The 27,441-nt window shown below is 32.2% G+C and overlaps 1 protein-coding gene across 4 annotated transcripts; it reads left to right on the forward strand.

The window, feature by feature from the left end:
• On the forward strand, nt 1–27,441 carry LOC135128078 (circadian locomoter output cycles protein kaput). 4 transcript variants are annotated; one of them, XM_064054902.1, is made up of 12 exons: nt 1–312; nt 10,753–10,794; nt 10,853–11,001; nt 12,630–12,811; nt 12,875–13,061; nt 13,314–13,380; nt 13,626–14,012; nt 14,077–14,287; nt 25,881–26,087; nt 26,144–26,311; nt 26,369–26,438; nt 26,510–27,441. In XM_064054902.1, the coding sequence occupies exons 1-12, from the start codon at nt 275–277 to the stop codon at nt 26,578–26,580; spliced, it is 1,779 nt and encodes a 592-aa protein (XP_063910972.1). In that variant the 5' UTR covers nt 1–274; the 3' UTR covers nt 26,581–27,441. The 4 variants fall into 4 exon arrangements, with proteins under 4 accessions (XP_063910972.1, XP_063910973.1, XP_063910970.1 ...); XM_064054903.1 differs by having other exon boundaries at nt 26,381–26,438; XM_064054900.1 differs by having other exon boundaries at nt 26,369–27,441.

Consider the following 27,441-nt stretch of genomic DNA (forward strand, 5'->3'; position numbering starts at 1 on the left):
AGTTGCATGTTATCTCGTATTGTGCCAATAATTCGCACGGTATTGCAACTTCGGCGGAAACGCGCTTTTCAAAAATTTCCTCCGTTTTTCCACGTGTAGTTTTCGAGTGACATTTTGAAAGAATGTGTTTTTGAAAAATCATGTGCGTTTGTGAAAATGTGTTAACGGAGGAATTATTGTGGGTGAATTACAAAAAAAGTAATTATGTGTCAGATTGTGCTAATACTTTATATGTGTTGGAAACATAAATTAAAACTGGATTATAATCGATAACATGTCCAGCATTAAGAAAAGCTCAACGAGACGTTCGGAGTAAGTATTTTGAGAAGTGAGCGATTTTCACCTTGTCGCTTCAGCGGACCGACTGTACTTTCAGGTGCAAAATTTTCCAGCCGTATCATTACCATTCGATATTTCTCTGGACGGTTGGTGCACGAGTTCATGTCATTTTATGCAATGCCTTTGACATTGCCAATAGCACATTTTTATCGAAAAAATTAATCAATATCTCAATGAATATCTGGAAATTAGACCTTCAAAATTGTGAAAAATCTGTGTCGTTATGTAGGTTTAAAAAAGATAATATGCAATTAATACATTCTTGACGCTAAGGCTAGTAAAGTACTTTCATTTTCTTTCTGAGAATTATAATTATTGCAATTGAAATCCGGAGCTAGGTATGTAAATGAAAATGACTCCAATAATTTAGACAAACGCAGTTGTATGAGTATTTCTTATACAAATTGTAATGTTATACAAAAAACTGTTACATAAAAATAAATTTTTGTTGAGAAATTAATTTTACTGTTTGAAGTCGGGAATATAATAAACCGTACCATGAATGTAAACAACCTGCCATTTTTAAATCCCTAATTAAATATGACATTTCCACTGCCTCCTGACACTAATACTTACCACTGTTGAATAATCATAAATTTAAAAAACAATTATTTTAAATTGATGACTTAAGTGAACAAATGACACGAGAATAAACAAAATACGTGCGAATTTGCTACAAATTCTAAATATTTTACTACAGATTTTTTGCTATAAAGTAATTAAAATTTCTCTGTATTAGGTACTTTAAATGTATTAAAAGCTATTGGGAAAAACTGTAGCTGATGAAAGATTTTACAAAAGCATTGTCTTATTTCCAACTTACCCTAGCAAATCTCATCGTGCAAGCGTCATGCAATAAAATTATGTAAAATGATATCGTTTTCTGCATTTTTGTTACCATGTACAAGACAGTTACAGCATAATTATATAAAACCAAGAAATTATTTGCTTGCTGAATACAGTGTGTACTTTATATTATTAATTTATTTATCTTAAATAGGCAGTTATCTGTATTAAATAAAGATATTACATAGATAATAAAAAATATATTTGTACAATTTTTCAGAAAATTCATCATTTCAAGTATTTAGGCTAAAATCCACGTCTCAGTAAATGTGATAGAGAAAATATAGTGTACAATCCACATGGAGTACCAATTAATTCAACCCCCAGGTTTATTGTATAAGATGTGATTACGCTATTGTTGCCTAATACAAACTGCTTTGTCATTATCGTTTTACATCTAGTAGATAATGCCGTTTTCGTTTGTCTGTCTACGGCGTCTGTGTGTTTAAAAATTTGTTGAAGAGAAAGAAAAGATTTTCACAAATATAGATTGATTTTCATGTACAAAATTTTCTTCAATGAATGTAAAGTTAGTATTATTATTCCCTCACAGAAGGCTATTAAAAAAAATCCTAACCAAGCAATGAAAATGGAGGTAGCACTTACCCATTCGAAATAAAATTTGTAGCGGTTGTTTTCAGTTTTTCTTTAAACACCTGTTGAGCTTGACTTTTATCTGTTTATTTTACTTCTATGTCTATGATAATATTGTGTGTAGGCATTTTATATGATATTAAGATTCAAAAAATAATTTGAAAAATTGAAAAGTTTGTTTTTCTGGAGAACACTGTACCATCTGTCATACAATCATGAAACTAAAATTGTTTTATTATTTTGTGATGATATATTTTATCTACAACTGCTTTATAAAGGCCTTATTACACGACTCATTCGTCACTGTTTGAGTTGAGTAATAATAATTGTTCCACTAGTGGTGTAATAGGAACATTACGCCACTAGTGGTGTAATGAAGGTCTCCACTCCTTAACTGAATTTTATTAACATGCAAATTCCAACAAATTACATTAATTTATTCTTAACTTATTTGGTATTTACGTTGATAATGCTCTCTTATTAATATCCTCGAATTTTTGGGCTTGTAGCCCACTGACCGCTTTTTCAAAAAAGTCGTTAAATTATTAAATTTACTGATGTGAGATGTCTATATTTTATCGCATGGAGATTGTAACCCGCAAAAAATGCCAACAGCACCTTTTTTCTTGCTTCATTATTTATTTTATCGGATGCACATCAGTGAGGGAACCGTTTATAAAATTTTTCGTATTTGGTTTTTGATTTATCAGGCAAAGATTCGAAAGGCAGGCTTTCTGCTTCAGAAACACTCATTTCTCGACAATTTTTTTTTTTTCTAAAAACTGACGGTCTAACGACCTCGTCATCTGCAATCTTCACACTCGTAGTACTGTAATGATGCCTCTATTCTACTAATAAGATAATTAACAGTAACTATTGTCGTCGACTAGTATTATAATTCTGTCATTATAGATGTCAAAAAATCGTTCATAAGTAGGTTGATTCCGGCAGACCGTGCTATAATTGGAATTTGTGCCGTAATGCTGTGCCATAAAGGCGTCATGACAACTTAATTAAACACTTGTCTATTTAATGTTTATTCTTTATTAATTTAATTAAAAGCTTCCGATTTTTAGGGACTAAACTTGACTCAGCTTTTGCAGCTTTTTGCAAAATTTTCGTGGATAAATTTGTAAGCGTCGTTGTCGCACATTTTTACAAAAATGTTCTTATTTATTTAATTTAGTAACCACTATGTTAGCAATCGTCATCCTCGTTAAAGAGATTTTTTCAGAACTTCATTTATAAAATTTGACTAATTGAATTTTCAGGATTGATGTGAATCCCTAGCATTATAAACTAATACATATAATAATATACTATACATACTAACAATATTTAAACTGAATCTAACAGTTAATAAATAAATACGCCTTGATTTTTTATTATACTACGTGTCATAGTAATAAAAGTTACATTTTATACTAGCTTTAGTACTTGCTAAGGTAACACTAATTTTGGCAAATGACATACTCTCTAACAAAATAGAGGGTGGGTAGGGGGAGTTAGTACTGGCTAAGGTAAGACTGATTTTGGCATTTTTTACGTTTTTGACCATTTTAAACTATTTTCGAAAATTAGATGAAAACATTTTCTTGTAGATTTCGACATCCAGGAGTCATTTTCGTGTTCGTTTTTACAGTTCCGACAACTAAGCTCGCTATAAAAATTTTGTAGTTAATAAAGGGATTTATTAATTTTTGAGAATATCCTAGAATTTTTTATGAATTTTGACAACGTCGCTAAAACCCCAAATTTTCAAAAATATGAAATTTTTTGCCTTTTTCAGAGCATTCACCCAAAATTATCACAAGAGTTTTTTTTAGTTTAATTCGACCTCCGAACGTTTTTTCGTCTTCATTTCTTCAAACATTTTTACCAATTTTCCACATTACCAAAATACAGAAAGGGAATTTTTAAAACTTCTCAAAATCTCAATCTGAAGTTAAATATTTTAAAAATCTTGGTCAACCATCAAAAGTAGTTATATTTTTTGATTCAATTGGTCGAAATCTAGATTTCAGATTTTTTTGTAGATTTAGAACATAATTAGCCCCGCCCACCCACCCTGTCTCTTTTTTAGTGATTGGTTTTATCCTATCCGAATGCAATGAATGTTCTTATACTGAACAGAAATAAAATTGGTCCTTAGAATGTGAATAGGGCAGTGGGCGGGGCTAGTACTTGCTAAAGATAAGAGAGATTTTGGCAAATTACATAACCCCCAAAAAATAGAGGGCGGGGCTAGTACTTGCTAAGGTAAGACTAATTTTGGCAAATGACATACTCTCTAACAAAATAGAGGGTGGGTAGGCGGGGCTAGTACTCACTAAGATAAGACTTATTTTGGCATTTTTTACATTTTCGACCATTTTTAAACTATTTTCGAAAATTAGTTGAAGACATTTTCTTGTAGATTTCGACATCCAGGAGTCATTTTTGGGTTCGTTTTTACAGTTTCGACAACTGAGCTCGCTTTAAAAATTTTGTAGTTACTGAAGGAATTTATTAATTTTTGAGAATATCCTAGAATTTTTTATGAATTTTGACAACGTCGCTAACAGCTCAACTTTTCAAAAATATCAATTTTTTTGCCTTTTTCAGAGCATTCATCCAAAATTATTACAAGAGTTCTTTTTAGTTTAGTTCGACCTCCGAACGTTTTTTCGTCTTCATTTTTTCAAACATTTTTACCAATTTTGCAGCATTACCAAAATATAACAAGGGAATTTTTAATATTTCTCAAAATTTCAATCTGAAGCCGAATATTTTCAAAATCTTGGTCAGGCATCACCAAGGAGTTATATTTTTTTATTCAATTCGTCGAAATCTATATCCCAGATTTTTTTTGAACATTTTTTAATAACATTACTTAAAGCTCAATTTTTCAAGAGTATGAAATTTTTGACTTTTTCCCGAGCATCGTCAAAAATTAGCAAAAGATTTTTATGTTGATTTCGACCTTCAGAAGTTCTTTTCAGGCTGAATTTCTTCAAAAATGTCCATTTTTTTCTTCAGAGTGGTTAACATAATAATGGTAATTTTTGAGATTCATAAAAACTCCAGTTTGAAAGCGAATTTTTCGAAAACTTTGACCCAAAATCATCAGCAAGTTATGTTTTTCGATTCAGTTCGTGGGGAACTAATTTTTTAAAAGTATTACATTTTTGACCTTTTTCAAAGCATTCATCCAAAATTACCAGAAGAGTTTTTTTTAGTTTATTTCGACCTCCGAAGGTTTTTCGTCTTCATTTCTTCAAACATATTTACCAATTTTCTTTGATATAACTTATGTTAAATACTACTACGTGTAAAATTTTAGTGTATAAATGTATAAGTTAAAATTATTTTAAAACTGTTACGTATGCAGAAAACAAATTTTGCTCAACAATTGGCCCAGTACTTTCGGTCTAATAAAAATCCGTGACCGCAAACAGACGGGCAGACGGACAGACAGACGGAAACGGGAGACCTATTTCTTCGCCCGCTAGGGGTCATGAAAGGTCGAAAAAACGTAAAAGTAGAAAGTCGACCGACGGAGTCGATGACGATACTTCCTTCGCTTACGCTGGGGAAGTAAAAATATGGAAAGTAAGGTTAGCAGGGTCATAAAATTTATATCAAAGTTAAAAGTCAATTTATAATAAGTCTCCTAGTTTTTGACTTTTTAGGTGTCTATTTCAAAATTAAGTTTCCAAAATTATAGGCAATAAATTAATTATCTTAAATTTTTTTTCTGTGACATGGCATTAAAAAAATATATAATTTCAGAAAAACGTACGTATTCTTACATAGCTTCTCTTTATAACATCAGTTAAGAAATATTTTAATTGTGGATCCGTCCTTGTTAAAATTATTTATTTAACGTATATCAGTTTTTAACAAATCAATCGAACAATACACTGCGAATATATGTACATAAAAAATATGGTTTCCTGTTTCTCCTCTCTTTTACGGCACGTTACTTGGTCAACGTTTTCAAAATATATTTTTGCACGATTATCTGATTTAAAGCGTATTTTTTGACCTAATTTGTGCTGAACTTGGTCTCCCATTTTTTCATTTTCTTTTGAGTTCCTTAAATCTAAACATGAATAAAATCCCGAATAAATTATTAATAAAAAATATTAAAAGAAAAATCATTTTCAATGAATTTCTTCCATGTTGCAATCTGTTTTTACTTGATTTTTATGTAAATAAAAGTTTTTTAATTTGAGACCAGTAACTTTTTATAATTGGTAAAAATTTATTGCACGATTAATGCACGAATTTTTAAAGCTAACTTTGAATCAAAATGTTTTCAATCTTGTTTTATTCTAATTTATAGTCTAACCAATAGTGGTTAGAAATATATAATAAGTAATAATTTTATACAATAATTTTGGAACAACCGTATGCGATCTATAAATTTGCGGCAAATAAAAATAATTAGATGAGAACTGTTTAGAACTCACAGTAGCATGAAATGACTGAACTAAAATTTATCATGGCCCATCTGTTTTTTGATAAATCTCAAATTTTTTGATACTCATTTAAATTTTTAAATATCACTTAATATGTTATTCCTGCAAAAAATATTTATGGACTGTAGAGTTTAGCTTGCAGTGAAGGACCATACTTTTCTTCGTGATAGCACCTGTTTCTAAAAACTTCAGCACGCATTGCACGTTTTGATTAACTTTAGATTAGAGGCAACATATTGCTCATAGCAGCGGTTCCCAACCTTTTTCTTTTCGCGAGCCCCTTTTAAAAACCGAAATAAATTGCGGAATCCCCTGCGAAATAGTAAAGAAAACAATAAAATTGGCTTCTGTTTATTATAACAAAAAACTTAAACATAATCGTAAAATAGACAGATCAACATTTAAATAAAGCTAAAGTGATAGCATAAAATGAGTACTCTAAAACAGAACATACCTACATCTTAATAAAGCCGAAAACAAAACTTAAACTGAAAATCCCTCACTGGGACATTTGTACTTGTTTGTGGGAACAAAGGAATTGAAAATTTGGTTCAATGTTTGAAAGTTTGAGTGTTAGATCAGGTTCCGCCCTTAATATCAGTTTCTGTATTCATTTTTTAGGTAAGTGTATGCTGAACACCCTTTCTCGCACAGATAGGTTGTTCAAAGAGGAAATAAAATTTTAATGCTCTTTTTTTAACAAAACAGGCATTTAGGGAACTGTCAGAGGATAAATCTTTTTTTTCTTGTAATAGTAATGTAGGAATACATATACGAATTCACATCTTCTTAAAAAGAACTACGCATCAAATTGTTCAATAGAAATATATTAAGCCTATTAGGAATGTAGTCATTGAAAGAAAACTGAAAATCTTCAGTAATATTCCTTATCGTATCCCGACTAAAAGACTCAACAGACAAAATAATTATGATATTTACAGTTTATTTAGTAAAATATTTGAATATTGCTTTTATTAACTACATTTGTACATTAAAAAAATTTGGAAGATTAAAAAAAATCTTCAACATAATTTGTAATCGAGTAATCCGTGGAAAGGATTTAGCATGTCGGTGATTAAACCACAGTGATCAATGTCATTAAATGACAATGTAAAACCAAAAACGGCGCACACTTTTTAAAATAAGTGTGAAGTGACAAGGAACATTTGATTAACCAGTCAAATGAAATCAGGCGTCCTCTGTAGAAAAAGTTCTATAGTCGGTCATCAAATGTGTGTTTGCACAAAGTAACTCGATGAGGAAACAGTGCTAAATTTTTCTCAACATTGCAGGGGTCTGTTCCATTACCTGCCTAACATTTCCAATATTTTCTGAACTACTTTTATCTTTCGACCTGCCATTTTCCTTCTTTTTACTTCCCGAGCGTAAGCAAAGGAAGTATTGTAATCGAGTCCGTCGGCCGACTCTCTACTTTTACGTTTTCTCGATCTTTCATGACCCCTAGAAGACGAAGAAATAGGTCTCCCATTTCCGTCTGTCTGTCCGTCCGTCTGTCCGTCCGTCTGTCCGTCCGTCTGTCCGTCCGTCTGTCCGTCTGTTGTCCCGGATTTTTATTAGACAGATAATCTCCGAAAGTACTCGACCGATTGTTGTGAAATTTTGTACTTATATTAAGAATATCATGTAGATGGTAAAACGCTAACCAAAATTTGTCTAATCATCCCCACCACTAATGCGATGACGTCACTTCAAAATTGTACATAGTAAATGGGTTTTCAATTGTATAAAATAACATAGTCCTACACATGTAGTTTACAACTCTGAATCGACTTTTCACCCGAAACGTCCAGATTTTTGGAAAAAAAATCAAAATTATAAAACAACATTTTGAAATTTAATTTTTAATCTGCTAACCAGAATGCTTTGAAATGTTGCAGATGTTTTAAGGCTATAAAGAGCATCATAAATCTTTAGTCAAAAAATATTTGCTTATCCCCTCCAAAAACTTGATGACGTCAGCTCAAAAGTTTGTGGAATAAATCATATCTAAAATGTACAAAATATGATGAGTCTGTACTTGTGATCTATCACTCCATTCATATTTTTTGGATTTGCATATACAGGGTGACTCAAAAAAATTAATGAATGCGTAAATATATTTTATTGATTTAATCAGGAACTACAAAACCGAATGCTCTGAAATCTTGCAGATGTTTTAAGGTCATAAAGAGCATAATAAATGTTTAGTCAAAATATATTTGCTTATACCCTCCAAAAACTTGATGACGTCAGCTCGAAAGTTTGCCGAATAAATCATATCTAAAATGTACAAAATATGATGAGCCTGTACTTGTCATTTATCACTCCATTCATATTTTTTGGATTTGCATATACAGAGTGACTCAAAAAAATTAATGGATGCGTAAATATATTTTATTGATTTAATCAGGAACTACAAAACGGAATGCTCTGACATCTTGCAGATGTTTTAAGATTATAAAGGGCATAATAAATGTTTAGTCAAAATATATTTGCTTATCCCCTCCAAAAACTTGATGACGTCAGCTCGAAAATTTGCCGAATAAATCATATCTAAAATGTACAAAATATGATCAGTCTGTACTTGTGATCTATCACTCCATTCATATTTTTTGGATTTGCATATACAGGGTGATTCAAGAAAATAAATGAAAGCGTAAATTTATTTTACTGATTTACTCAGGAACTACAAAACCGAATGCTTCGAAATCTTGAAGACATTTTAAAATTATCATAAGCATGGTAAATTTTTGATCAAAACGTATTTGGTCGTCCCCCCTAAAAAATTTATGACGTCACCACAAAATTTAGCTGAAAAAATCCTATCTAAAATGTACAAAATATGGTGAGTCTCTTCTTGTGATTTATCATTCCATTCAAATTTTTTCGATTTGCATATACAGGGTGACTCAAAAAAATTAATGAATGCGTAAATTTATTTTATTGATTTAATCAGGAACTACAAAACCGAATGCTTTGAAATCTTGCAGATGTTTTAAGGTTATAAAGAGCATAATAAATTTTTAGTCAAAATATATTTGGTTATCTTCTACAAAAAACTGATGACGTCAGCTCAAAAGTTTGCCGAATAAATCGTATCTAAAATTCACAAAATCGACTTTAACATTACAGACCTGCATTTGTTTTATGCGTTCACTTGATTCCGCGAATGTGAAATAGACATGTTTATAATCAACCAATTGTGAATTTCACCGTCAAGAATTAAAATAAAACGCAATGTTTTATATAATAAGCGGAAGTCGAAGCAATAAAACCGATGGTCGTTTTGTTTACAGTTTCTCTGTTTGGCTCTCACGTATGCTGTTACGCCTGTCATCTTAAATTAAGAATGTTTATACATACACGATTTTCAGTTGCCTCTGATACGTAGGTATACGTGAGTAAATTGTTTCGTTATTTTATTGATTATTACAAATCAATATTCAAACGACCCAATTCATTTTTCCGAAAATTTGAGAATATAATAATTTTATTCTTAGTATTACACTACATCTATCCCAACTGATATACGTGTCCTTGCAAAAATGTTGATGACGTCATCGCAATTTTTTTTTTAATTCCCACTACAAAAATGTAATGAGAAAAAAAACACAATAGGCATGCAGTCGTCAAGTTTCCGACAGCGAGGGAAGTACTGTCTAAACTCTTTAGACCAATTTTTTTGTGTAGAGGAGATTTCTCGGAGCTTTATCACACATCGTTGTAATGCGTGAGGCTTTTCTGGATTTTATACCTAAACTAAAATTCGATTCAGTTATAGAAAAAAATCTGGTGTGCAACTCACGCACAAAAAATATGTTTGTATGTTAATTACAAAACATTAAACAAAATTGACTGAAAAATTCTCGTTGCTGAAAATAGATACCTACTCGCTGTTTTAATTTTACATTGCTTTATTTCTTTCATTTAAATAATTCGATTACAACCACATTATTGTCGCTATTTTTCTCATAACAATTTCCTAGCAATAACGGAACTTCATAGAAAGTTGTCGCGATGTCAATGACAGTGGAGGCAGTGTAACATTTTTACACAGAAATGTTAGATATTTCAAGGTTACACGTACTGATTTTAACGGTAGTAACACTTTTAAATTATACACAATAATTAAGGTGCGGTTACTTTATTATTAAATCAGGGAATTACGTAATTGCATTATTTACACATTACATCAAGAAAATAGCTTTCTTTGGCAAATAAACACATTGTAATTATAAATTAATATAATCACTTAGGAAATAATAATAGTTTTTATTTTTAATTCATAGCTAAATATTGTATCCATTGCTTCAAGAAATAGAAACGTTTAAATGATTATATGGGTACAGTGTAGTTTATAATAACAAATAGCAGGTTGTGATTAAAATATAATTTTGTCATCCCGAAAGCTCTTTATACGTAATCAAACAAATTAATAAGCTTTCTGTATTAATTCACAATTATACGTGTTTAATCATGACAAATATTAATTATTTAATTTTGCTTTCAGTGATACCATGGATGATGATTCCGACGACAAAGACTCAAAACGGTGAGATGGAGACAAATAAGTGTTTATAATTCACTCACATTTAATTTTTTTTATAAAGAAAATCTCGAAATTTAAGTGAAAAGAAAAGGAGGGACCAATTCAATATGTTAATTAATGAGTTAAGTTCTATGGTAGCAACAGGAAGTAGAAAAATGGACAAGTCAACGGTTCTAAAATCAACAATAGCTTTTCTAAAAAATCATAATGGTAAGATAAAGTGAGTGACGCTCGTTTCATTCGTTGTAAAGGTTTTCTGTTTATCACTAAAATTATTTTTTGTATTATTTAATTGTAAAAAATGCTATTGCTTGAATTGCTTTGCAAGGAATAATTTTAAGAATTCAGGACTGCTGGAAACGTTATCAAAAATGTATAACTAAGAAACTTTGGAATTTAATTGCTTGCTGAAATTTCATGTGGATAAAAAATATTTGTTAAATTTTATAAGTCTTCAAGATGGGCAAAGTCAAGTAGGTAAATAAGCGAAATTTGTTGTTGAATCTTTTTTAGAGACAAATTTGTAATTTTGATAAAATTACTTGTACAGAGTGTCCCACTGGTGTCGTAAGAGAAGATTTATCTTGAATTAGATAAATCATTCACCAAAATTGTTTAATAAGGGTGTTGATAAATGATTTACACTTATTGGGGTATGAAATTCATTTTATTAATGTGGCGCTTCATTTGACTTTTTGGTAAATTAATAATTAACAATTAATTTTCTATTCTTAAATTTTGACAACTGCGTCTGATGATGGATGTTATACATCTCAAACATGTCAAGCTGGAAATAGACATAAGAAACAAGAAAAGTGGTTTTTGTACTTAATATGCACCCCAAAAAATTTCTAATAAATTTCTAAGGTCACTTTTATCTCCGTTAATCAAATAAAAAAAAAGTGTTATAATTGAACATTAAACTAAATATACATAATCGTAGAGTGTTTCACAAGAAACAAAGAGAAAAATGTTGAATAACATTTATTATCATTAGTACATACCATCAATTTTTTTTTCCTTAAACCACGACAGATAGCAGTTTCAACGATTTAGTAAAAAATATTATCGGTTATTACACGCGATATAAAGATTTTTTAAAAATACCGATAACCTGAACGAAAACTGCGTTGTTTGTTAGTCGTCATCAGAAGCTCAATTGAGGAAACGTACAAAACACGAGAAAGGTGGACGGAATTAGGTTCACTTCGATTTCCACATGAAGTTCAAGGTAAACAAAACCATTCCGATGGAAGTGATGCTACTAGTGTTAATTTATTCTTTTTATAAGCCGTTATAATATTCTAGAAAAAATGTGAATTCATGTTACATGTAATTTTTAAATAAAAATAACAGTAGGGATTCCAAATTAACGAATATCACTATCACAAAGTTACAAATTAATAGGAAAAGAACCTTCTTATATAAAGAAAAATGAATATTTTACACTATTTTTTTCACGTGGTTGTAAGTAATTCTCAGGAGAGTTTTAAAGGACTTACACGTGAAATATTTATTTTAAAAAATATTTATGATTTCATTAAATGAAAATGAAAATGAATTAATTGTCAACCATCGTAACTATAATTTTAGTAATGTGAACACCCATATTTCAAAATTTTCTTATATTAATATTTATCTATGGAGATCATATTTGTTTTTCTAGAACTAAAGTTCTCACAAGTCTTATATGTCGAAAACTAAAACAACAAAAAAGACAAAAAATATTGCTTAAATCGAGTTATCAGAAAACAATTAATTTTATTTTTATTGCCTGTGATGATACATTTTTTTACTGTAGTAATAATTTTTTCTTCTATAACATTTATTAATTTTAGAAATAGCAGTAAGATCTCGTGTCAATGAAATTCAAGAAGACTGGAAACCGACATTTCTCACAAACGAAGAATTTACGCATTTAGTGTTAGAAGCTGTAGATGGTTTTATTATGATATTTTCGGCGTCGGGACAAATCTATTACGCTTCTGAAAGTATTACCTCGCTTTTAGGACATTTGCCGGTAAGTTGTACCCTTTATATATTCTAGTTCTAATTACTGAAATAATGACTTCATTGATTTCAGAATGAAGTTCTTAATACGACAATATACGACATGGCAAATGAAGAAGAGCATAGTTACCTTTACAATATTTTAATAACTCCGTCCGAAGAACAGGGTCAAGTCTCATTTGCATGCCATCTCCGACGTGGAGATTCAGACTCCAAGCAAAATCCTTCCTTCGAACTGGTTAATTTTGTAGGATATTTTAGTAAGTGACAGATAATAACTATTAATAAATGCATTATAGCTCATGCTATTTTGGAATGCAATGACTGTGTGGTATTTGTCTTAATTGTCTTAATTCCTTCACGTGAATATTTAAATACGCTAATTACGTAATGCACGTGAACGTGACTTAACAGTAAACAAACAAGGTTGTATTAACTAATGAGGAAATCATAAGATACCCCATAAATGGAAATGGTAAATAACGGTGTTTTAGCATTTTTATTATTTTCAGGATCTGATGAAGATATGGTGCAAAGTGATAATCGGTATAGTGGATATTCAGGAGAAGCAGATACTAGGTAAGCTATATCGCCGATTATGGTAATAACTATGGCAATAGTATCTAGTTCCATAATGACAAAAGTTCAACTGAACACCCGGTATACAGTTAATTATGTATAGCAGGTAAAGACAAAAAGTGGGAACAATACAGTTAGCAATATTCTTGTAGCTTGTCGGAATAGTTAATGATTTTTCTAATCCATTTTGAAAATAATGAATGTCATAAGATAGCACTTTATGTTAATTGTATTCTTACTTTTAGATTAGTCTTCGTTGGGACTGGTAAAGTCCAAACGCCTCGCTTAATTAAAGAAATGCCATTAGTAGACTCTAGTAAAAGCGAATTTACCTCAAGACATAGTCTAGAATGGAAATTTCTATTTCTAGACCACCGAGCTCCTCCAATTATTGGATATTTGCCATTTGAGTTATTAGGAACTTCAGGATATGATTACTATCATATTGACGATTTAGATGATATAATATCCGGTCACAAAGCTCTTATGCAAAAAGGAGAGGGCACCTCCTGCTATTACAGGTTCCTTACAAAAGGCCAACAGTGGATTTGGTTGCAAACTAGGTATTACATTACATACCATCAGTGGAATTCGAAGCCTGAATTTATCGTCTGTACCAACCGTGTCGTAAGGTAAATTTTGGTATTACATGACGGTCATTAACGAAAGAGTCTTATTTCTTGGTTGATATTTCAGTTATGCGGATATTAAGCAGACGCGGAAAGATGATAATGTGGTGTGTGTACCTGGACCGTCGCCTGTTTTGGGAAATGGGGCAGCTACAGCTAACTGGCCTGGAAACAACAATAACAAGAGCATCATCCGTCCTGGGACTGCATCCGAGTGTACTTCTCTGTCCGCAGATTCACAAGCGTCAAGGCAATCAGCAATGACGCAGTATTCCGTGGTATGTGAAAAAATATGAGAAGAAGGGGTATAACACATTTATACTACTACTGTAAAAGAAATCTCGGATTACTATAATGTTTCTTTCGATTTTTTAATTCTGAAAAACAGTTACATAATCCTGCCGTTGTGCTTTAAGAATCCGTGCTGAGTTTTCATGGTTTTCTCTTTCATTTTTCTTTCTCTTTTTATTCGTATTACAATGTTAATATGTATCTCAGTCTATTCTTTTTAACGTATAGTATAGGGGCGAGGGAAGTTCTGTCTCATAACCTTATGCCAATTTAAAAAAAATACCCATTTATTTTAATGTATTAAGAATGTTGATTTCCATTTATGTTCCAAATTCCAAGGCAATTTAAGCTTTTATGTTACATTAGGAATATTTTTTCGTATGTAAGAATAGTTACTAGACTCAAGGTGGAGTACCAATTTAAAAAAAAATGGTCTAAAGTCATTTAGGTAGGACTTCCCTCGCACCTGAAAAATATCAAAACAAATTCAATGTATTAGAAATTTTTACATCATATAATTGTTGGTGGAGATGATTAGATAAATTTTGGTTAGCACGATATTCTTAACTAAATGAGGCAATTTATTTTATTGATTAAATCAAGAACGGCTCACTCCATTTTCTCGAAATTTTGGGAATACAGGACTGTAATTATTAGTATTGTACTGCATCTATCCAAATTGATATACAGGGTCGCTAGAAAGTATGTAAGCGGTTAATTATCTTCAGAACCAATTGTACAAATCAACTGAAATTAGGTACAGGGGTATAGGAACTTGTGCTCTAATTATTCGTCAAAACTATTTTTTTTGCTTCATTTGTTTTCGAGATGCAAGGCCAAATTGATTTTTTTTTAAATGGCACTACCATATATTTAATGCCTTTTTGAATAGAGCTTTTTTTCTGAATTCATTGATTTACCATAATCATACTTTCTTTCTGATTGAAATGACAAAATAAATTATTAAACAATGATTAAATAAATTAACAATTATTAATTGTGAATTGTGATTAATATTAAACAATAAATAAATTAACTGATAACAACCGAAATCAAAATTAAACTTCTATTTTCTACAAAAGATGCTTAAAATGCTCGCCATTTACTTCCTAGCAGTAAAAAAGACGTTGAATAAAATTCTGTAGTGAGTTAATGAGAATTTCTGGACGAATGCTAACAATTTCGTTACGTTTGCGTTTTTGTAAGTCTTCAGTGTGCATCGGTCTATTGATATAAACGTGATTCTTCAGATAGCCCCACAAAAAAAGTCAAGCGGTGTCAAATCCGGTGACCTGGCAGGCCATTCAATACTGCCCCTTCGGTCTATCCATCTGTTAGGAAAAGTTTCATTTAACTACTGCCGCAATTGACGTCCAAAATGGGGTGGAGCACCGTCTTGTTGAAACAAAATAGTTTCTGCTGGTAACTTCGGATTTTGGTAATTGGGCAACAGTTCCCTAAGCCTAGGCACTACACGTTCCCGCAACAGCCATAAGTGTCTCTCAGAATTTAAATTCCCATTAATAAAAAAATAACCAATTACACGGTAACCAATAATACCGCACCAAACATTCAGTTTTTCTAGGCGTTGTGGATTTGCGCCACCCAGTATGGATTTGTGTCAGACCAATACCTGCAGTTGTGTCTGTTCACATGACCATTTAAACAAAACGTAGATTCGTCAGAAAATAAAATCCTGTTGATAAAATTTCCATCTTATATTCTGTTCTTAATAATTTCGGCAAGTTCAACTCTACAGTCAAAATCATCTGCGTTTAGCTCTTGTACCAAATGGATTTTGTATGGGTGAAACTTTTTCTTTTTCATTATTGTTTGAATTAATTTTTTACTAACATTGTGATTCAGCGTTAATTGTTGCACTGACGTTTTGGGATTTTCTGTTGCGTCTGGTAGCACATCAAGGACATTTTGATCATTTGTAGCAGTTTTTGGTCTGCCAGGTTTTGGACGTTCTTTGACAATTCCAATTTCATTAAATCTTTGTATTTTTGTGCGGTTTTTGAAACCGTCGACTTAGAAATGAAAAAAACATACGAAAAATTGAACGGATAAAATTGTCTGAACATAGGCATATAAGGAAAAGAGTGCATAAAAAATTTTTTTTTTTTGACAATCCAACTCGAAAATTCTTAACCAATAAAATGGCAGAATTGTTTGAAATTTGTCCAATGGCATTCACCGAAAAATTTTTTCAGTGAAAAAACATTCTTCTGTCAGGCAACAACACTGTCTTTCAGCGAAAAAAAAAATGTCAAATTAATTTGTCAAACTTGTCAAATGAACTTTAATAAAAAAATGATAATGTAACATACAAATTACTTTTCTGTTGGCGTTAAAGTCATAATCTTCCAAAATACTGGCCACCTCGTTCATTTCGACTGCTTTATTCAGAGGAAACTTGTGTATTTCACAAAATTCTGTAAACTGCTTCCAAATTGAATCTTGCGTTCTTGCGGTCTTTCGGCACTGACTTTCTTTCACTGCATTTCGAATTTCATACACAGTCTTGTTACCAAATCTTGCTCCCAGAATTAAGAAAATCAACCAGCAGCACACACAAAATTTGATGTTTAGAATAGTATATTATTAACTAAGGTTGTGAAGACAGACATTCTAGACCGAGCGCAAATTAGAACCTGAGACGCGCAGCGTCGAGGGCTCTAAAGCGCGAGGTCTAGAATTGGCTTCACAAACGTGGTTAATATACTATTTTTTCCACTAGTAGCCCATTTGAGGTTTGCGAATTTTCAAAATGTTTTTTCTGAAGTGCATCAATAAAAACGTGTACTCACGTCATTTTAGTAAGCTTTGGAATTTTATTATTTTTTGACAATCCAGAAATGGTCCAGAACTTTTGTTTTAATTTCCTCCATATTTCCCGTTTTTAATAAATTTTTGTGTGAAAAATGTTGTAAAGTGAACCATCATGTACCCCTCCTCATTCCGTCGTACTTACGCGACCGCGACAAATTTGGCTGAAAAAGGTATGGACCTTTTATCGTTAAAGCGACACGGGGAATGGAAATCCTCCAGCATAGCAGAAGGATACAACGACGGCTCGATCTTCAATAAAAAAAAAATCGCCGAAATCGTCCAAAGCTCATCTACGGCAAATCAAGTCAAACCAAATCGGAACCATGATTCAGTTTCAGTCCCGTAAACTTCATTTTCACTCCCATCAACTTCATCAACTTAGTTTCACCAATTTATCCTCAATTTATAATCAATTCAGGGTTTGGAAATCATTCCAGGGCATAATTTAAAAGCAAATTTTCCAAAATGATCGTTTTCAGGTTATGTCTCAGTTTTTCTGACAGTTGTGGACAGTTGTCACATTAGGTGGCCAACTTCACGTTTACATTATTGACCAAGGTTCACAATTTTCCAAATTACAGACCTCTAGACAAGTCGACAATTAGCCATTGTAATGCTACTAGTGGAAAAATTTATTTACGTTTTGCCTTGTTGTTTTGTTACTATTTAGACTAAGTAGGTATGGTTACTCAACGACTACGCTAACTATAAATTATGTGAATTATTGTCCGTAAAAAGTAAATAAAAATTTTCTCTTTGGATTGTCAAGCCGAATATAACTCGTGATCTGATTTTTTCTGCAAAATTTGTGTGAAAATTAACTCGTAGCTGTTGCTTTTGGAAAATCACACTCGTCTCCTTCGTCGACTCGTGTGATTTTCGTCGCAACAGCTACTTGTTAATTTGTGTCACAAATTTTGTCGGAAAAAATCAGACCACTTGTTATATTATATTTGATAAAACAAAAATAAGACAAAAGTACGGATCAAAATAGCCTTGATAAAAGATAAGAAAATATTTAAGAAACACTGAATTTAAAATTAATGCAAAATTCTAACCTTCTAAGCTTCTTCTGCTATAATTTAGCGAATTCCCTCATCTTCATTTACGAACACACTGCAACAAAAACACAATTTTTTGTGTATATAAAAAAAGTGTTTCGGAGAATATTTGCCTAAAAATTTATTAAAAAGCAGATAGACAGAAACGGAAAATCAATATTTTCCCTCCATAAACTGGGGAATGTCCAGAAAACAAGAAATGAAAGTTCAATAAAAATAATCCTGCTACACTACGTTTAGAAATTAACAGTAATCTAAAGTTAATTTAACCGAAATTTCAAACTTCCCAATAAAGTCAAATATTGAAGACCACTGTTTTCAGTTAAAATGACTGTTTGAAACGTTGTGCTGATTTAGTGAACTTCTTTCAGTTGTAGTTTAGTATGTATGTCCTAAACACAAACCTGTTTTCAAAACAATTCTGAAATTAAAAAACAACAACGACAATTGCATAATGAGATAAAAATCAAAATTGGATTTAGTTTTTAAATAATTAACACCGATAAAAACCTATCAGATATTCCGTATTTATTAAGACGGTAAGTAACGATTTGTACAATGCAACTACTTCTCCCTTAACATCCATATTTTTATATCAGTTTAGAATAAAAGAACTGAAGAAATCATACACAATGTATTGAAAAATAGACCGATACATAAAGCTTAAAGGCAACACTTACCCTTTAAATCCCGATTTCCTTTCCATCCGCGCCGATCCTTGCATACTCCATCCTGGTGGGTACATCACAATATCACCTTTCATTTTAAGAGCGAAACCAAATTATTTTTAATAAAAATAAACCACTTAAACAACCTAATTTACACACACATGCCCTGAAGAAAGTCAAAACCGACTGCGACTGAACTCCTTTGCGTAACACAAAAAATGAACAAAAAATTCTCGCCGAAACCGTATCAGACATTTTTTGCAGAATTTTTATTCATCGATGCATCGCACACTACATGAATGTTAAAGAACTCGATTTAAATACGTCTCTCGAAAATATTTTATTTTTCGACAGATAATGACTAGAGAGCGGATTTCTGTCGGGCTAGGCAAGGCCAAACTCGGTACGGCTCGTACGGGATGGGAATTCATTGAAGTTACGGGCTGCACTTCGTTTATTTGAGATTAGAATGACGCTGTTTCGTTGCACTCTGCTGTTAATTCCCGTTCTCATTTACTTAGATGTTTGATTAATAAATCGTTAATTATATTTATGGAATAAGTTATGATTAAATTCAGTGATTATCTATCACCCGCTACTGAGTCCCGGCGATCCAGCGCGTCCCCACCTATAATCGTGACGTAGCCCGACAGAAATCCGCTGTCTAATAATGACACAACACAGATTTTTTTTTACCATTATGTTAAAATATTCATGTAAAATAGATTTATACAGCGTGTTCCAACGGTCAAAGTGTGGTAAATTAAACCTTCGCTGTAAACTGCAGAAAAATTTCTTCAATGCGGTCTATAATTTATTTCAAACATATAGAGTGTTCCGGTTATACAATAAATCTGTATGTTTACTTTCAGAGCGTAAGTTAGAAAAGTATTGTATACTAAACTCACTTGACATACCTAGTAAAACTTTTATGACTTAAGCGGCTTAAGCCAAATCACACTTATAAGTCAAACTGGTTATTGTAGAACTTAACTCAGTTAACATATACCTAATAAAATTTTACAGCCTTATTATGGCAACAATGGGCAGTAATAATTCTTGCGGTTCGGGTCCATAAAGCTTATAATAGCCTAGTTTGGCCTAAGCCGTTTAAGTCAAAAGTTTTACTAGGTGTATGTTAAATGAGTTTACTATAATATGTAGAATCCATTTGGCTACTTTCATGTTTTATCGACGTTTCATAATCATAACTCTCAGAATATAAAAAAATTGGGCGAAGTTTATTCGAGAGAACTTACCTCGCTCTTTGAAATGTTATGAAATTTGATTTTGCGATTTTTGTTTTGTGATAACCTCTATAAAGTAAAACCAATGGCGTAAATAACATAACATAAATTTCAACGAACCATGGTCCGCAGAAATGCGATCGATAGAAAATATATTTAAAACAGATAACCAACGAGAAAATGAATTCTTAGTAATTACATGATTAACTTCAAGTATTTATGGTTATACTTCGAAAGAATTCGATTATAATCATGTACAAGCACCAGAATGAAATTTGACTGATTTTGTCTCCTTAAACTAGAAGAATGGACTGATTAAAACAGCAAAACCGAAAATTTTGGGCGAGGAGCTTTTATTGTAATAAAAATTATTTGCTGTGTGATATTATCGTAATTTTCAAGTAAATGGGATGAACCGTTCTTATTGATAAAAAAAAGATGTAACGATGAAGAGAATGAGATTCAAACTCACTAGAAAACAGACGGAAACGGGAGACTACTTTTTCGTACTCTAGGGGTCGTGAAACGTCCAGAAAACATAAAAGTAACCATTCATCCGATGGACTCGATTACTATACGTCCTTACTTATGTTCCGGAAGTAAAAAAATCAAGAAAAATCACACACATTTTATTAAATTTGTAACTTATATCATATTCAGAAAAAAACAGAGACCATAAACCTAACAGCAATATTTTATACCAACAAATTTATCAACAACAATTTAGTTCCCACATCCATTGGATGTTTAAGAAGCAAGTACGAGATAACTGGTTTTAAATGAAAATTACATTTTACTGTAACTAATGAAACAATTAAAAAAATATTCTCTAAAATAACTATAATTTGCAGCTCTCAGTTATATTAAATTATGCTGAAATACTTAGAGCACAAAAGTTCTTGTTAAGCAGTAATTCACTCAGTCCAGAGAGAAAGTAAAATAACAGATTTAGCATATAACCTATAAATTGAAACCTGCTTTGCACACACACAAGGTTGATGATAATGTGAATGCAAGCCATTAAGATAATTTTTATTTTATTGGTATCTAACAAGTTCTGTAATTTATTATAGGTAGAACGTCTTTGTGTGCGCTGTATAAATGAAGCCATATATAAACTACAGAAAAAAAATATTTTTAGTTCCCTAGCGTAATCTAAGTAGGTATTGTAATACTCAACGTTTCATGACTCTCAGAGTGTGAAAAAAGTAGATTCCCGGCTTCCGTCCGTCTGTCGTCTGCGTGTGTGTCGATTTTTTTTGAGACAGACAATCTCCGAAACTACCTGACCGATTGTTTCAAATTTGATGACGTTGCCTCATCATTTTGCGTAGTAAGGATCATCCAAAATTTAAAAGAAAATATGCAGTTACTTTATTTTTTTGTGCACTGGTTTTCCTATATTTGATGTAGTCGATATCTCGCTCATGCATCAAATACCTCGTTGTCGAGTTTATTAGGTAGATGATTGTCCGACTTGTACTCTGTCTGTCTAAGGGTTACTTCAATCAATGTCTTCTCGACGTTTTATGACCCCTAGAATACGAAAAAAATAGTTCCCATATTTCAGTCTTTCTGTTGTCTGTGTCTACTTTCAATAGGCAGAGGATAGATAATCTCTGAAACTAGTCTACCGATTGTTATCAAGTTTTATATGTGATTTAAAAATATCGCGTAGATGGGAAAGCGCTAACCAAAATTTAGCTAATCATCCCCATCAATAATCAAATGACGCAATTTTTTTTTTTCATATAAACTCCTATTTACAATTTATAACAACACAACATACACTTGTACTTAATTACGTAGCTTTGATTTTTATCATTACGTTCCAAAAATTTTCCAGAAATCCCTGTTGACGCATGGATTTCTGCGTGTTGTAGCGAATTTGAACTTGTTTTAATTCCATCTTCGGTGACATTTTTTTACTTCCCCAGCGTAAAGGAAGGGAGGATTGTAATCGAGTCCGTCGGCCGACTCTCTACTTTTACATTTTCTCGATCTTTCATGACCCATAGAGTACGAAGAACTAGGTCTCCCATTTCCGTCTGTCTGTCCGTCTGTCCGTCTGTCCGTCTGTTCGTCTGTCCGTCTGTCCGTCTGTCCGTCTGTCCGTCTGTCCGTCTGTCCGTCTGTCCGTCTGTCCGTCTGTCCGTCTGTCCGTCTGTCCGTCTGTCCGTCTGTCCGTCTGTCCGTCTGTCCGTCTGTCCGTCTGTCTGTCTGTCCGTTTGTCCGTCCGTCTGTCCGTCTGTCCGTCTGTTTGTTCGTCTGTCTGTCGTCCCGATTTTTATTAGAAAGTACTGGGCCGAAAGTTGTCAAATTTTGTGTTTATATTAGTTTATCATGTAAAACGCCAACCAAAATTTGTCTATTCGTCGCCACCAATAATGTGATGACGTCACTTCAAAATTGTACATAGTAAATGGGTTTTAAATTGTTTAAAGTAAGATAGTCCTACACATGTAGTTTATGACGCTATGTTCAGTTTTTACCCAAAACGTCCAGATTTTTGGAAAAAAATCAAAATTATAAAACAAGATTTTGCAATTTAATTTTAGTAAAAAATGAATGTAAGTGGTATCAGTTTTAAATTTCAAAATTATTCGCTGACATGAGGCTTTGATAAAAAAATATCATTTGAACTTTTTATCGAAGTACTTAATTACATTTGTAAGGTTTTTATCCACAAAATTTTGAATTCTGTTAAATCATCGACAGTTAATTGAGCCAAGGGGTACTTTATGAATTATGACTGGAAAATCAAATTCTTTTAACGAATTATAGCCAATTTATAAAATTATTCCAGACTTCGACACACTTTTCGCGAAAGATTTTTTTTCTATAGTTGCCTTTTAAAAATAAAATACGTTTATATAATGGATTTGTATTAATAAACAAAAACAGTTTTATTGTTTAACTGTGTATTTGTCGTTTTTACTTACGTTGTAGGCACTTATCAAAATTTTGACGTCATCAAGTTTTTTAGAATGAATAAATAGGTGAATATGTAATTGATTTACCATATTCATGCTATCTTTCAAATCTGTGTAACAGAATAACGGGTTTCATAATTTATAAGTTAAATTATAAAAATTTGTTGTATTATTTTGCATATATGAATGTATAAGGTTAAAAATAAGGTGGATTATTAAATTACAGGTGTAAAAGGCATATTTTTGCACATTTAAATATGCTTATGTACCAAAAGTCAAGTTAGACAGTCTGACATTTTTGTGATGAGGACGATTAAACAAATTTTGTTTGCGTTTTACCATCTACACAATGTTCTCAAAGTAAAGTCTAATATTTCGTGCAATCAATGTAGTTTTGAAGATTATCTGCCTTATGAAACGTCAACAAACTACGGACAGTCAATGACAGACAGCCAACAGATAAACTATAGGCAGATGACTGTAGACAACAATGGGAGACCTACTTTTTTATATTCTAGGCGCTATGAAATACCGAGAAAACTTGAAACTACCCGTTCGCTAAATGGATGTTATTATTTCCCTTGCTGACGCTCGAGAAGTAAAAGTTTCTTCACTTTGTTCATTTTATATGAGCGTTTTGTCAAACTACGTTTTCGAATTTTTTATGGAAATTAATTGTTTTGTCCTAATCTTGTTGGTATATCAGATGTCAGTAAATTTTTGCTAACACAAATTATATGGGGTGAACAAAAATGATTGTAGTCGAGTCATCCTCGACTTTTAATCTGCATGTCTTTGATAGACTGGTACTGACATGTCAAATAAAATGATAAATATAAACACGAAAATGACGAATATGAAGCCAGATTTTCAAGAAGAGCCCCTTTATCCTGTAATGTTTACCGATAATGTTTACTTAAAAAAAAATATTCGTAAATGTTTCTGTTCTGAGTATCGATTAATTAATTCCAACGTGGTGCCAAGTTGATTATGTACAGTTCTTTTTTTGTGTATGTTTGGATTCACCGTGCTCCAAATATTATTTGTCCACGTACAGTACCGTTGGTTTAGGCACCACAATTATCCATAGCATTTAAGATAAGGACATAAGTCTACACTTTCAAGCATTACTCTGTTAGAATCATTATTGATGACTTTATAGTTTTCTAATGTAAATGTATGCAGAGCGTTTTATCCGTAATCTGTTTTCATAATAAGATTCGCATCACCAGGATCTCTTAAAATTAAAATCTAAGATTGACATTGTTAACATTGCATCGTTCTCGCAGTCTCCATAAAAGTGAATGTATGAGAGTGCAGAATAAAATCAACATTAAACACACATCTTTCTAAAGACTAGAACAATCACTGCTGATTCTTCAAGTAGTGTCAAACAACTTTTGTCAAGTCTGTGGTCTAATTTTTAACTTAGTTACACTTTTTGACTCAGCTTTTACCATAAAACATTAATTGTCGATAGTGTTAACATATTAAGGCTGTTAGCAAACACTTCTCTCTTATAAAGTCATAATAATGCTGATGTTCATTCTACCGAGGGAGCAATAAAAAGCACGATTATGAATTTTTGAAAGCTTGTCTTTGATCATTGCCTTCTCTATTCAAATTTTCACATCAACTAAATATAAAATTCTATCAAAGACAAATCTTCAAAAATCCAGGCTGTTTTTGATCGTGTATTGCTGTCTTGGTATTATGGAGTCCATAAAATATTACTGTCGTATAACCAACCCATAAGAATTAAAATCATAAAAACCAGTTTAGAAATACACATATGTAGATAGAATTTGTCGAAAACATTAATTTATATGATTAAATACCATTAAGCGCACATTAGTTTTAATACAGAAATAACGGAAAATTTGGTGTGTACCAGTGGCGGCTCCTCAGAGGAGGCAGGGGAGGCTGAGCCTCCTCTGTTTTTTGGAGCTGAGCTTCCTCTAATTTTTTCGATGAAAGAATTTGTATTTTTATAGACATTTGTTACTATTCAGAATATTTTGTTTGATTTAATTTACTTTCATCATATATCAGGTTAAAATATCGAAAAAAATTATATTTGCGCCCTTAAATCATAATTCACACCACTCCGCGTTTGGCTTCAGCCGTAGAAGCTAGCCTCCGCCGAGAATGCATCTTACTATTGAGACGGCAACCTTGACGCATAGTCATTCAGCACTGCATTGGCTAAAATGTTCATCGGGGTGCCGCTTCAGGCCGCTAGCCTCCGGCTAGTGCATCTCTTTTCAGATCAAGTCGGACGGATTATTTTATCTCTTTCTTATTAACTCGCGCGATCGGGTGTAAATTGGAAAAACATTGAGGTGGTTTCGCGTGCTCCCTATTCAGTGGTGAATGGTGTTTAGGCTTTAGTACCTACGTAAAACCTAAGGTGTTTTTTATATCATTTATTTGCGTTTTATTTCTGATCGTTAAAAACAGCTGGTATTATTGGCATATTAATATTACTTATACTTAACGAGAATGAGCAACGAAAATAAGTCAGTCTCATGTGCAGTGTAAAGGCATGAAAAATCACAGGAACACATATTTTCTTCTACTACTTTAGATTCCGCTCATAAGAGGGATATTGAGAACTATAACGAGAAAGTTGGTGAAAATAGGGCAATTTTGAAAAGACTAATCGATGCAATAGTTTATCTATAGTGTTCTTTTCGTGAGCATGACAAAAAAATTATTCAGATAATGAAGGATATAAAAAGTATTGGTTTTCAAATTTGAGCCTCCTCTGAAGAAAACTTCACGAGCCGCCACTGGTGTGTACATCTTGTGTTTTACTCGTTTTTTTTTTTTTCAGAAATCAAAATCCAGTTATGTCAAAGCGGCAACACAAATGGTGCAACCTCAACAACCACAACCGCAGATCCAAACTGTACAAACCCCATATTCGCAACCGCCACACCAAAATCAACAGTTTCTAGAACCACCTCAATACGTAGCCGCAATTCCCATGCAACCAGTGGTTCCTGGATTTTCACCAACGGGAGTTTTGTCGCCTTTACAGGTAAAATACAAAACATGAACAAAAATCAAAAAAATTAAATTTTTTTAAAAATCCAGCAATTAGACAACGTCTTGTTGACGCCGACCCAGACACAACTACAGTTGGATCTTCAAAGAAAACATGCTGAACTTCAAGCTCTCATAGGACAACAGCAGGCTGAACTAAGAAGGGTGTCCGAACAACTTCTTATGGCGAGACTTGGTTTATTGCCACAAGATCAAAATGTATGTATCGATATTTTATCGTAGTCATTGTCAGAAGACGGAATTATCATTTTTCAGTTTTCGTCTCAGGTGCCTATGCCATATCAAGGAGCGAACTCCGGAGCAGTGAGCAGTACTACAGCTACAGGTATTCAGTCCAGTAGTGTAGGCTCACCGTCACTTATAGTACCTGTAAGCATGTCTTTACCTTTACCTCAGCACCAGCCAAATATGTTGTACACTCTCTCGGACATAAGTGGACAAACGAAATCGGAGTTTTAGGTGAATGATTTAGTGAAATAAACCAAAGACTTTAAGTGCCGAGTAAGAGGAAAAAGACTTTGGCTCAATTCGTTATCGTAATCCCCTACCTCCAAGACAAACCCCTAATGTATGATAATAAATTTAAGAAAATAGGTAAATGTATTTAAATTTATTGGTCGCACAAACAAATTGGTTTTATTTTCATTTTTGTTTATGCATTCAGTTGACGCAAGTGAAATAACTGTTATTAGTTTTTTAAATTTTTATTGTCTTCCTTTTAACTGTTTTTTTACTATTTGATAAGTGCGATCTTATTGACTGTCAATGATTTTTTAATGACGTGTCTTTTGCTAGAAACTTCCTTCCAGTTAACTATGCTCTTGGAACAATTTAACTTTTAGAAGTAATATTTCATTTATTGAAGCATTTAGAACATTTTTACTCATAGCCAATTGGAAGAAATTTCTTTTTGAATACACGTCTTCTACGGCTCTAAGTTACGGCAACTGTGTGACTGAAAAATAGATATAGTTAGATAATAAAAATTTTGCCCACAAAATAATTATAAATAAATTATAGTCCAAAAGGGTAAAAATTCAGTGCTTTCATACTACATTGACCATAAGTGAGAAATATCTACTATAAATTGAACCAAAAACCAAGTAACACAACTGTCGTGAACTGTTAACAAATCTTGTAAATGGTTGGAAGACAAGTAAGAACAATGCCATTTGTTTTTACATTGTAATATAATAATAAAATTTTTTGTAAATTTTATTTTTTAACAAGTCTATGTATATAAACTCGAATAAGCGTTTTTGGAATGTTGTTATTCCACTTAGATAGAATTTTTTAAATGTGATACAAACTAATACACGTTGTAACTC

Source organism: Zophobas morio, unplaced genomic scaffold (assembly GCF_036711695.1).
Source record: "Zophobas morio isolate AGI-343-1 ecotype UQ-CSIRO unplaced genomic scaffold, CSIRO_AGI_Zmor_V1 ptg000012l, whole genome shotgun sequence".
In the NCBI taxonomy this organism is placed as follows: domain Eukaryota; kingdom Metazoa; phylum Arthropoda; class Insecta; order Coleoptera; family Tenebrionidae; genus Zophobas; species Zophobas morio.